The 12,195-nt window shown below is 37.5% G+C and overlaps 1 protein-coding gene across 6 annotated transcripts in view; it reads right to left on the bottom strand.

The window, feature by feature from the left end:
• Window positions 1-4,343: 4,343 nt before the first annotated feature.
• LOC124125615 (phenylalanine-4-hydroxylase-like) overlaps window positions 4,344-12,195 on the bottom strand; it is a 37,858-nt gene continuing 30,006 nt past the window's right edge. For 3 of the 6 annotated variants that reach the window (XM_046488971.2, XM_046488980.2, XM_046488988.2), the window contains 6 exons: window positions 11,915-12,050; window positions 10,113-10,239; window positions 8,648-8,743; window positions 7,964-8,097; window positions 7,561-7,676; window positions 4,344-6,183 (listed from right to left, as the gene is read on the bottom strand). In XM_046488971.2, coding sequence (XP_046344927.2) covers window positions 6,131-6,183; window positions 7,561-7,676; window positions 7,964-8,097; window positions 8,648-8,743; window positions 10,113-10,239; window positions 11,915-12,050 — 662 coding nt within the window. In that variant the 3' untranslated portion in view covers window positions 4,344-6,130. The remainder of the gene's footprint in view (window positions 6,184-7,560; window positions 7,677-7,963; window positions 8,098-8,647; window positions 8,744-10,112; window positions 10,240-11,914; window positions 12,051-12,195) is intronic. The other 3 variants (XM_048383969.1, XM_048383970.1, XM_046488963.2) reach the window with 2 other exon arrangements.

The raw sequence follows: 12,195 nt of genomic DNA, 5'->3' as shown, positions 1-12,195 counted from the left end.
GTAACATTGTGATGACATGCAAATGAAAACCGAACGTTTTTATAGCCCAACAAGTGATGTTGTGGCGTGTTTCTGCGCCAGGTTCCCACGTGGTTGTATTTTTTTGCGTTTTTTCCACCAAATTTCTGCAGTGCCTCATTCTTTCCACTCAAATAAATTCCAATCCTTGCAGAAAGGACCAATTCATTTTTGCTATTAATTGTGTATGGATTTCGGCAACACCCTGTCAGATATTTACTATTTCACTACATTTGCGTTTGTTTTGTTTTTGCAAGGTATCGTCCCCAGATCCCACTATCTTTCGGTGGACGCAAGGCCAAGGTTAGGTTCATGTATTGGTCTATGGAACGCACCTAGCATGACATAGATATTGACGAGTGAAAACTATTAATCCCTAAATTCAACATGTACACTACCGATAAAAAAATAGGGGAACTGATGATTTGAATGTAGCTATAGTTGAGATATATCATAGTTGACAATATCGTGGCGTTGTATCTGAACGCAACATCTAATGTGTCTATGTGTCCACACAAGCCAAAATGAGTGTGTGTCCATGTCAATATGATAAGTTTGGCAAATCAAAAAAGTGCAATTTCCTGATTGTGGGACAAGTATCGTCAAATGGATGGAGCTGCAATGAGACCTGGCATTACGCAAGATATTTAAATCTATTCCTGTTATCAATAGAGAATTTCGTCCAAAAACAGGAAAAAACGTTTCAATAGAGGCCTCCTGAAAGCAAAGTGTCCTGTGAAGGATGTGCCCCTAAAGGCCAACTATAGGTGGCAAAGATTGGGGTGGGCTTGGCAACACAAGGGACGGGCTGTGCGCCAATGTCATTACACAATGCTTACAGACGAATAAAGGTTTTTCCTCCGATTCACAGATGGCAGAAAACGTTATTGGTGACGTAACGGCGAGCGGTATGCAAGGGCAACACTTCTTGATCATGATCTGTATTGGGCCATTAGTGTCATGGTGTGGCGCGGTATCACACCTGACAGGTGAACTGATTTGGTTGTGGTGAATGGACATTTGACTCACTAGCGACATGTTAACGAAAGTTTCCTGTATGTGTTCCATTCGGCTGAAATTTTGAATTGCATGATGACAATGACAGACTATATTGTGCCAGGGTCCTCTCTGATTATCTGGCAAGAGTGGGCATACAGACTTTGGACTGGTCCCCTGACAAGTCCCCAATAGAGCATCTGTGGGATGTTCTCGGGCGGAAAGTGTTCGCAAGGGACCCAGTACCCGCCAAGTACTCTCATGCCAGTGAACAAAGAAATGAACCTTTTGAGTTCCTTGGGGACATTGTATGAGAGCTTCATAAGACACCAATGTAGGTTCATAGAACTGGACTGCCAGCCTGTCCCTGTACCAGTACTCTGGTTATTGTGAACATTAGTGATAGTGACGATAGTCACAGTTATAATAATATGCAAATTACCAATGACATCATTAGCATTGTCATATGATAAAGGAGCATTGTGGATGCTAACGTTATCATAAAGTTAAACAATAGGAGTTAAAATGCTATAACCTCTTTGTGGAAACATTCCTTGATGAATGTGTATCTGTCACTTCTGATCAAGATCGGTAACAACAACAACAACAACAATAATACTAAGGAGTTATTGACCATCTTGTGGAAGGTCAGACCTAGACATACTTAGGGATGCAGGTTAGAGACCAACTCCAGAATGTCCATATCAAACACAAACTTGACACAGAATACAAATGTAGATATCAACACAGTGACACGAATACAAAAGCATTAACAATCATAAGACTTTATTGCTAGATATACATCTGGTCTTTAATATGTATTCAACAATATCACAATCCATCACAGTCTACAGGGGAATTACAGGAATGTCAATGAAGGTATCGCCACAGAAATATTTCAACTACCGTATTCGACGTAATAAGCGCCCACGGCGATATTTGCTAATATATTGGCTTGTGAACAATACCAATTAGCACCCCTTCCAATTAATCAATGTACACAACACTTAATTATTCGCGTATTATACACACTCATGTGTTATATGCACCCTTAATTATGGGCAATTAAATTCTGGAAAAATGTATCTCTCCTATATAAACATTTCAGGCTGTCAGCATAAACCACGAAATTTATCTTTTAACTCTGTCATTTCACCAAAATAGTATTCTAATAAGAGCCCACTATTTTTAATTTTGAAAGCGCCCTTGGCACTTATTACGTCGAATACGGTACATGTCACTTAGAACAATGCACCAAGAAACTTTAAGACTTATCATGGTTACCAAACATACGAACAAAAATCATGTTTAATCCTTGTTTATGTAGTATATAATATCTCTATTCCATTCTGATAAATATTATCACTGTACATGTATATTTTGTCGGTGCCAATTACCTAGCTGGCTTCCATTTGCCCATTGCCATGTCCATTCTTTCACCTACCAGTGCTAATTGCCCCCGGCCTCCCGTTTTCCCAGTGTCCTTTACCTATTACTTATCTATGATAACTTTAGTACTGGCTTCCATACTATCAGCGCCAATTTGATTTGATAACAATTTTTTACCATTGTGTCATTCGCCTTTGATTTATATAACAAAGAAATGGGGACGAATCGGTCCTGTCTTTTTATCATAACAAAATGACCCATAATACACTGGTTGATCAAAGAAGGTTATACATATCTCCAAATATGTGTATATGATCTATTATCCAAGTACGTCATAGAAAACAAGACCAGATAAATAAAAAATGATCCTGGTCAATATTCCAAGACAATATTTCAGGAGTCAACACCAAATATTGCCATGGTAATTTTCCATACAAAGCTTCTGATATAAAAGCCTCAATATTAAATAACAAAGAAAAGCAAGATAAGCATATTTTCAACATACATCATTATTACCTTTTTCCACTCTTTAGGTAATGCTCATCAACAAAACCAAAAATATCATATTTGTCTGGTTCCTATATGGTTAACATTCTCTAATGAACAAAATACAACATATATATATACCCATTAAGCTATGTACTAAACAACCAAGCTCTGTAGCATAACCTATATTAAACCACCATCCAAAGCCCTTCAGCTAAGAATACAACTATGAGACAATACCAATAATTTGTTATTCACAACTAACTTTACAAGATTCACTTATTTTGACTAACCAAAATGTCATTTTCCCTATGGGGATGTCTGGATTAAATTGAGATCTTTCGTTATAATATTGATCATAGCCACCAAAAATGGTCAAACTTCTCAATATATTCAAGTTTAATTTCTCGGCTTACAGTTCAATGACTTCATTAAATGTAAATGCAATGATTTTTTTTACTTTAACATTCTAATCTATACATATCTTTTAAGACATTGAAAAGTAACAAGACAACAATGTTAAAATTTAAAGATATCACAACACAAATATGATACAATAAAACATTTCCATATAGCATTATGATCTAAATGCAACACCGGTTAATGATGATGATGGCATCAGCATCATCAAAAAGATGACTAAAACATCTGTATAAGTGTAGATCTGTATAAGTGTAGATCGACATTAGAATTACATAAAAATAATTTTGGTGAGATTTACCAACAATATTTTAGATCAATTTCCTTACGGGCAAATGTTATTATGTCCTATTGGTCATAAAGAAAAGGTTTTTACTTTAGGCTGATAACTAACAAGAAAATCAGTAAACAAATTACATTTTTGAAATAAACAATAGTCCTATTATCTGTTGTAAGATCATTTTCAACAACCTATATTGTGACATAATAATGAGCCTGGGCCCTTACCATGTATACATAAAGCCTCAAATCCACATCCTCCATTGTGGTAAGTTACTTAGGAAACATGATTAACATCCAAAATACAACCTCATTAAAATCAGATCTAAGTTCTCTCTGCCGCTTAACAAAGATCTGAGCACATCCCATTACGGTTCACGTCAGAACGACCTTTCGCAAACTTTGACCGACCACTGAAATGACTAACAAGAAGTCGACATAAGACAATTTGAAAGCAGCTTTCTCGAGCTTTATGTCACTCATTTCAACCTGGCAACTTCCATTGCAGACTACGCTTGAAAAATATGTTGACACAGTTCTCAATTAAAATTTTGGAAACTGAACAAACGAACATTCCGGAATGTCTTATACATGGTTGAGATTGTATGGCAGTGCTCCCTACATACTGTGCAACGCCTCCTCCATTCAAATGTTTATCACACGGAAGCGAGAGATAGGCTTTGTCGTACGGGCCGTAACTGTCATTCGGAATACCCTGTGTTAACGTTTTTGAGGTTGCATGATTAGAAAACACATTCCGACTGTCACTTTCATGATCTGGTAAGCGATGCTTTAATTAGTTGGATGAAAGGTCCTTCTGACGTGACCCCTAATGGGATGTCCTCAGATCTTTGTTTAGGTAAAGCAGGAACTAAGAGCTGATTTTAATAAGATTGATCCAAAATATTGAAAAAGGATAACTTTTTGAAAACCTACATGTATATGTAAAGTCCTCAAAGAGAAAGTTGTAAAGTATAGGTTTTCAAACATTTGAGCCAAATGTTTGTGCTTCACCGGAATAATTTCAACAAGTATTGTTCTCAGCATTTAAATAAAAACATCTTCTTTGTTATCCATAAAATAATTCTTATATAACAAACCAAAAATACCTTATGAATATACAATTTACAAACACTACCCTGAATATTTCTATCACCCAGAGTTGGTGTGACGAACAGACACTGTTCAAAAGTGGTACTCCCCCTTTGTGGGGATCAGGCATGGAATCTTTATACGCACAGATCTGACGTTACAGGTTTGGGAGTTGACTATGACTTCTGTCCAAAACATATAAACATGTAGGTATCTGATCGTCTCTAAAATAACTAAAGGACTTCACGGAAGGATTGTTAATGAAATTCAAGTTTTATACTTTTCCTGCCACAAGTTTTAGTGTAAAAGGTGCAATGATGATGTAGAACAACTAAAGCTATTAAGTAGCAAGGGTAGTCACCACTGGTCCTACCCAGCTCATTTCGAACTAGGGGTTATGTAAAATAACAAGATTTCAGGAGAAAACCTTTAGATTTTCACTAGTATCTAACTAGTAGCCGTTTCTATCCCTGAGGTAATAAGAAATTTCAGAAAGACCTCTATTTTGTGAAGATATTTCAAAATAGTTGACAACTGATAACAAGGTTGCATAAGAATATGACTCTAATCTTTTCCAATCTGCCAAGATTTACAATTCCTGTATTGAGCAGGATGTGAGTGTATATATACATCCTTGAATAGCTGCCAAACTGTTACCTCTCTGTGCTTTATTCTTCTACCAGTATGTCAGTTAATGCTCCTAATAAATAACCATTATGCAAGATTTACCACAACCACACAGAAGCAGTAATTGTAAACAATATGGTACACAGTGTATATATTCCTGATTAACCAACAACAGTCAACAAACATGTATTGTGCAGAATTCACATGTGTCCTAACCATAACATGTATTTTAAAAGACAAAAGAATAGCAATCAGAATCAGAAGAAACTGACAGTCGTTTCTTGAAACAAGGAATTGAGGACATTTTTTGTGCATTCTCATGTTTAGGGACGGACCATTTGATATTCTGGGATTATATCCTAAAAAATACAATGTCCAATTGCTTGAAAATAATAATAATTATGTGTCAGATTGTTGGGGAAAAAATAGATATTGTCCGGCACAAAAATTACACTGTTCAAGGATTTTTTTGATTTTTTTTATTGTGGGTCATAGTATTAATTAAAAAATATATCTGGTTTTGCAGGTGCAGCTGAAAAAATATCTAATCTCCACACAAAATCCAAGCCCTCGCCAATGCTCCAGAATATCAAATGGTAGACCCTTATTGAAATGTGTTCACAAAAAGTGAAAACATCAGATTTTGCAAAATCAGTATGAATGTTGTGCCAGGCAAAATCATTTGCTATTAGGCACTTTATGTAGATTTTGCTCATTTTAAAAATTGAAATCTGGATTTTCTTTGACATATTTTATATGAAATGTAAGATTTGAGAAGGAACTAAACATCAATACTATTTTGTCAACACATGACCTTGACCTTTTACTTCATACTGTTGACCTTCTTCATGGCTTCTTCAAGAAGTGAAAGGTCACCTGCAAACAGAGGTAAGCATTATATCAAAATAGATCATTGATTACAAGTTACCTTGACAGGATTGCACAACTTTTATTTTTGTAATTTTACAATCATTTAAGGGACTTTTCAGAACTTATAAAACACTTCATCATTTTAATCCCATATTCCTGACTTTAAAAATCAAGTTTCCACCTTGCCGAACCAATTAAGGCTGGAATTTCTGGGCTCAATTGTAGCACCACCAGTGGCTATATTGAGTTATGTCCCTACCATGTCCCTCCTATTGACCAATCAGATTCGATCTCTCATATCACTTGCATTTGCTTCAAACAAAATGGCACCTGCCAGTCAAGACGATCTGATCAATAATCAAGATCCATATTGTAATAAAACAGGTCTTACCCTGTGAAGTGCATCAAATCACTTGAGCACATTGATTAAAAATATGACAAGATTTGGAAAATATCTGGCGACGACAGAACCAGATTTTTTAACCAGATGCCTACTTCGTTACGCGTTTTTGATTGGACTTTATAATGCATAGACTCGCTACTCGCTGGACAATGTAACTCTGGAATTCCAGCCTAGTTCGGCAAGGGTGGAAACTGGACTTTAATAGTCAGTTAATGCCCTTGACTCAGGAAGATGTCTTCATCTATACTGAACTTGTAGCCATGACTGCTTTGACAGCAACATGGCTTTGACAGCAACATGCATACATTACAGATATCATAGCCACATACTTCACATTTTACCTCCTACAAATATCCATACAAAACACCCATGTACCCAGTTATCACAAATACACATCAGCCTGACCCAATACACACAACATACCACCCAATACACACAACACATCACCCAATACACTCATACACATGCTGTTGGATAAATGTCAACAGATTTATATAGAATATTCCTTCATTAAAATGCATGCAAGGGATAAAAAGAACAAACTTAAATGCTAAGCTTAATGTTAATGGGAATAAATACTTAACTAGAACCTAAAAAAACACTTTGTCTGTCTGCCAGCTTAAATGTTTTTATGTATATCATTTGTTTTGTTTGTCGTTTCAGGTGGCACTCAGCAATATTCCACTTATGATATGATGACATGTATCAGCCAAGTCAGTCAGCCAGCCTGACCAACCAATCCCGTTAGTCGCCTCGTAGGACAAGCATAGTCGCCTCTCACAGCAAGCATGGGTTGCTGAAGACCTATTCTTCCCCGGATCTTCACGGGTCTTATCAATATAGCAATTAGTGATAACCCATGTTACACAGGGACACTGATTCATTTTCACACAAGACATAATGACAACATCTGGACCAAGACTGGAAATTGTCACCAGGCCCTCAAGAATTGTCTCCCTTTATGTTTCAAACGAAGGTACCTCTGATGGCCTTGGTGAGGTTGAGGACCTGCTCCTTGCTGTTAATGACCTCAACACTCTGGGTGTAGGCGTTGTAGCGCACGCTGAAGGGACGTGGGATGGTTGCAGCATAAGCCCTGAAAGAAGGTGTGAGGGTTGAAATTTTTTCACATGCTAGCTCTTCAACACTACTCACAGGTGGATCCAGAGGAGGGTCGAGACTTCCCCCCCCCTTTGAAAACCAAGTGTATTATGTTGTAGACAATTCCATCCCCAGCCCTACCCCCAGCCCCCAACTCTGAGAGAGGATTTTGATATTTTGGCCTGCTCCCTTTTGAAAATGCTGGATCCGCCCTCGGTACTGTCTGCAGGAGTGAGTGAGTTGGGTTTAGAAATGCCTCAAATCCAATGTTTTCCTACAAACCTGAGTTTTTCTTTGGCATCCTCAAAGCTGTCAGCCACAAAGTACACAGGCTGGAATGATGTGATGGGATACTCCTGCAGAGCTGTCTTGGATGGGTCAAATGGCCTCTTCTCTGGCTCTTCAGTCAGTGAGTACTGAAAGGAATATATAGTGAAGTATAGTGATGTTTATAGAAGTGATGACACAAGTGATGTTAACTGAAGTGATGCTTTTTAGTTATATTATAGGTGCATACATATATTTTGTGTATATACCTCATTAAATGGACATATATTTTGCATACATACATTATTAAGTATACATGTTATGTTTTATATACGTTATAAAGTTTACATATATTTTGTGTATAGACCTTATTAAGTATATATATATGTATATATGTATGTATATGTATGTATGTATGTATGAATATATATATATATATATATATATGCTTAATAAGGTCTTTACACAAAATATATATATATATTTGGTGTATATACTGTAATAAGTTTACACATATTCTGTTTATATGCCTCATTAAGCATACATATATCTTGTTTATCTACCGAAATATGTTTACATTTATTTGGTGTATATACCATAATAAACACTGTCAGTATCAATACAAAAAAAACCTCATAGTATCAAACTAAATAACAACTCCAATTGATAACAAATGAATTTATAACAAAGCTGAAGTACCTGCAACTCCCCAAATGATGACAGGAGGCCGGCACCATAGGCCTTGAGGTCCTTCCCTTGTCGACACAGCCCGAACTCCACTGTAAACCAGTACAGCTGAAACAAACATAGACATAAGTTCAAGCTGCAAAATCCTGATGCCATTGTACAAAAGGGATCTCGGTGCTAAGGTGATGGTAACTTCCATATTTTAACATAGGCTTCGATCATTGTCGCTATATTGTAGTTCTGTACAACTGCACGCAGAACGGCTCTGTGAAAATTTTATTATAAATCTTATGCTTTTCATAATTTGCTAAAGAAATATTATGTCCATTTGCTCAAACCTTTAAGAATTTTCTTAGGACATTTTGGCGATGTCAAGAGTTACTTCCCTTCTCATATTCGACTGCAAGCTCCTTCCCAGTGTGTGACCCCTTTGTTACACTCTTGGTAGTATCGCTGCCACCAGTGTGGCCGCAGCCATTACAAGAATCTTGAAATTTGCCCTCCAGCCAAAAAGTAGTAACGTTTATACTTTTGCTTATGTATTTTGGAATGACATCATAGTGAATTTTGAAAAAGGTTTACGACTGACCATATTTCCCAGATGAATTTACCTTTTGTTTATTTGATCAGATTGGTTCGAGATTGCAGACGAAAGGAAAATCAACCAACTTCCGCCTCACATTCTTACTATACCAATTACATGAAAGTTGTCATTAAACAGAAATTCAAATTGACAAACAAAGAAAATGATTTAGCAGGGGGAAGAGTATTCGGCATCACGGCAGTCATCACTTGTTTGTAAATATAACTGTCAGTCGGTTGCAAGTTTAACTCCAAGCATGGTTGTAGCCATGTATGACAGTGGGCCCCAAACCTTCACTGGAGGCAGCAGGAAATTGCTGTGAGGAGCTTGATTCGACTCAAGCTCCTCACAGCGATAGGCCGTTCGCGGAGCTCTCTATACTATCGCTGCCACCAGTCAAAAACCCCCTCTGATAGGTGATAGGTGGCCCCAACCATGCTTGGAATTGAACTCGCAACCGAATGACCGTTATGTTTACAAACAAGTGAGACTGTCGTGACGCCGAATACACTTACAGCTGATAAATTACTTTCTTTGTTTGTCAATTTGAATTTCTGTTTCATTAAAAGTATCATCTTTAATTGACATAGTAAGAATATAAGGGAGAAGTTGGTTGATTTTCCGTTAGGCTGCAATCTCGAACAAATCTGATTGTCAAAACAACAAAGTAAATTCATCTGGAAAACATGGTCAGTCATAAACCTATTCAAAATGAAATATGATGGCATTTTCAAAGACATAAACAAAAGTATAAAAGTTACTACATATGGGGTTAGAGGGCAAATTTCAAGATCCTTGTAATGGCCGCGCCCATACTGGTGGCAGCGATGTTACTGAGAGTGTAACGAAGGTGTCACGCGCTGTGAGGAGCTTGATTCGACTGTGAAGACTCACCGTGGCCAGCTTCTGGATGTAGTCCTCCGGGGCTCCGAGACTGGCCAGGCCAATCTCTTGGGAGAACTGTGCGAAGGTAGGGTCGGCAAACAGGGGCACGTGCCCCAGCAGCTCATGGCATACGTCACTGAAACAGGCAGCACATACATACAAGTCTCTAGGGTTAGAAATAACCAAGTTCATAAAAATTGTATACATGTGCCCTAGTAGGGCTGGGACGGGTAACTCGGGTACCCGGGTCGGGTGGGTACTGAGTGGGACCCGGGTACCCACAGGACTACCCAGACCCGTGGTTAGTAACGTGATATATTGTTTAATGTAAAATTATCTAGAACGCCATGGTTACACTACAAGTCACTAATGTTTGCATTTCTTTCTGACTATGCACCCATTCCTTCTGATTTTTCATATGGTTGAATAAAGATATAACTTAATTCAACTTCAGTGTATGACCAGATTGTTTAATACATGCATCTTAATACGTTTTGCCAGGGCTATGCTAAAAATGTTCCCATTCGGACATTTTGAGACATTTCCTGAGACCTACAGTGGGTACCCGGGTAGTAAATTTGGACTCATCCCAGCCCTATGCAGTAGTGCAAATATCCCTTCACTTCCATAATTACATGTATTCAGGGCGCAGCATACATAAAGCTAAACAAAATAATAGTCTTCCTTCTCAGGCACCGCCCGCATCATCAGAAAGTCTGTCGAACATTCATTTTTATTTCCATTTTAATTTTTTTTTAAAAATCCGAATACTTAAAAACAATGCGATCAAGTATAGCATGCAGTTACTTCCCTTTACATGTGTACTCTCGTCTTATTGTCATGGCAGCAGTAGGAGTTTGTATGATTGTTAATTTAGGCAGGCCCTTTCCCAGGTTGATGGTACACAACAGTTTATTGGTTTCATACCAGTTTGAACAAGCAGCAAAAAAAACTGAACACCACCCACCCACACTTTATTTTCAGAAGTCATTGCCTGAGAACAAATTCTTTTATTTTTGTAAGCCTAATGCTATAACAGAACCCTTCCATAATAATAGATACCCTGGACCCATTTGCATCCATACCTCTAGTCAGGATGTGATGCTACCATCTCCATCTCTCCTACATGGCATATCCCCCAGATTCATCTCATACAAATATAATTGGATTTGGGAATCAGAATCGAAACAAAACTAGGGCAGAACATGGTTCATATTTATCATAATTGAACTGAGATGTGATAAACAAGATAATGGAGGACTGTTTTTTAAGCACCACTGTCATGTATCAGGGACAAAACTACTATTGTAGCAGAATAGCAAATTTTTACACCAAAAAGAAAACTCATTTATTTTTACACCAAGAAAAAGCGCATATTTTTATAAGTAAACCTAAATTTAGCATCTATGCACAAAATTATTCACTCAAACTCTACAAGGAGGAACTTGATATTTATTGTCTAACTTGAAAATCATAATCTTTACGTACACAAATGAACAATATAGACACATATACATATATATATATGTATATAAATTACTAAAAAACAATAATAAATAAATTACCCATTTTTGCTACAAATAAAGCTGACATAAATGGTCCCAAAATGCAGGAAATAGAGTTCAAGAACATCTAATTAAAACATTTCTGGGGGAGCATGACCCCAAACCCAACTAGCCGGCCTTCATGAATTTAGTTTTGCTTGCAGTTAAAATTAGCCGCTGCGCTCCTGCGTACATAAACATTTGTTCCATAATATTTTCAAGTGCTGATATTCAGAAACCATTAGAAATCTTGTCTCTGTTACTCACGGCTCTGGTGTGTACATGGGCTTAGATGGGTGGCGGATGTACTGGGTGGAGTGGAAAACCCGGAAAGCCAGACCAGCCAGGAAGTCACGTGATGACAGAAGTCCGGCAACTGGCCGCAGTGTGAATCCAGTACAGTCTAAAAAAACCCATCAAAGTGAATATGTGTAACATTGTCTTAACTGATCTTAACTGGCAAGGGACCTGGCAAACTAAACTGATAACCTGTTAGAGACAGACAACTTCAGTGAGTGAGTTAGTGAGTGAGTTGGGTTTTTCCGCCA

Source organism: Haliotis rufescens, unplaced genomic scaffold (assembly GCF_023055435.1).
Source record: "Haliotis rufescens isolate VD_foot unplaced genomic scaffold, xgHalRufe1.0.p SCAF_5, whole genome shotgun sequence".
Classification (NCBI taxonomy): Eukaryota; Metazoa; Mollusca; class Gastropoda; order Lepetellida; family Haliotidae; genus Haliotis; species Haliotis rufescens.
This window is presented reverse-complemented; position numbering and strand designations above follow the sequence as displayed.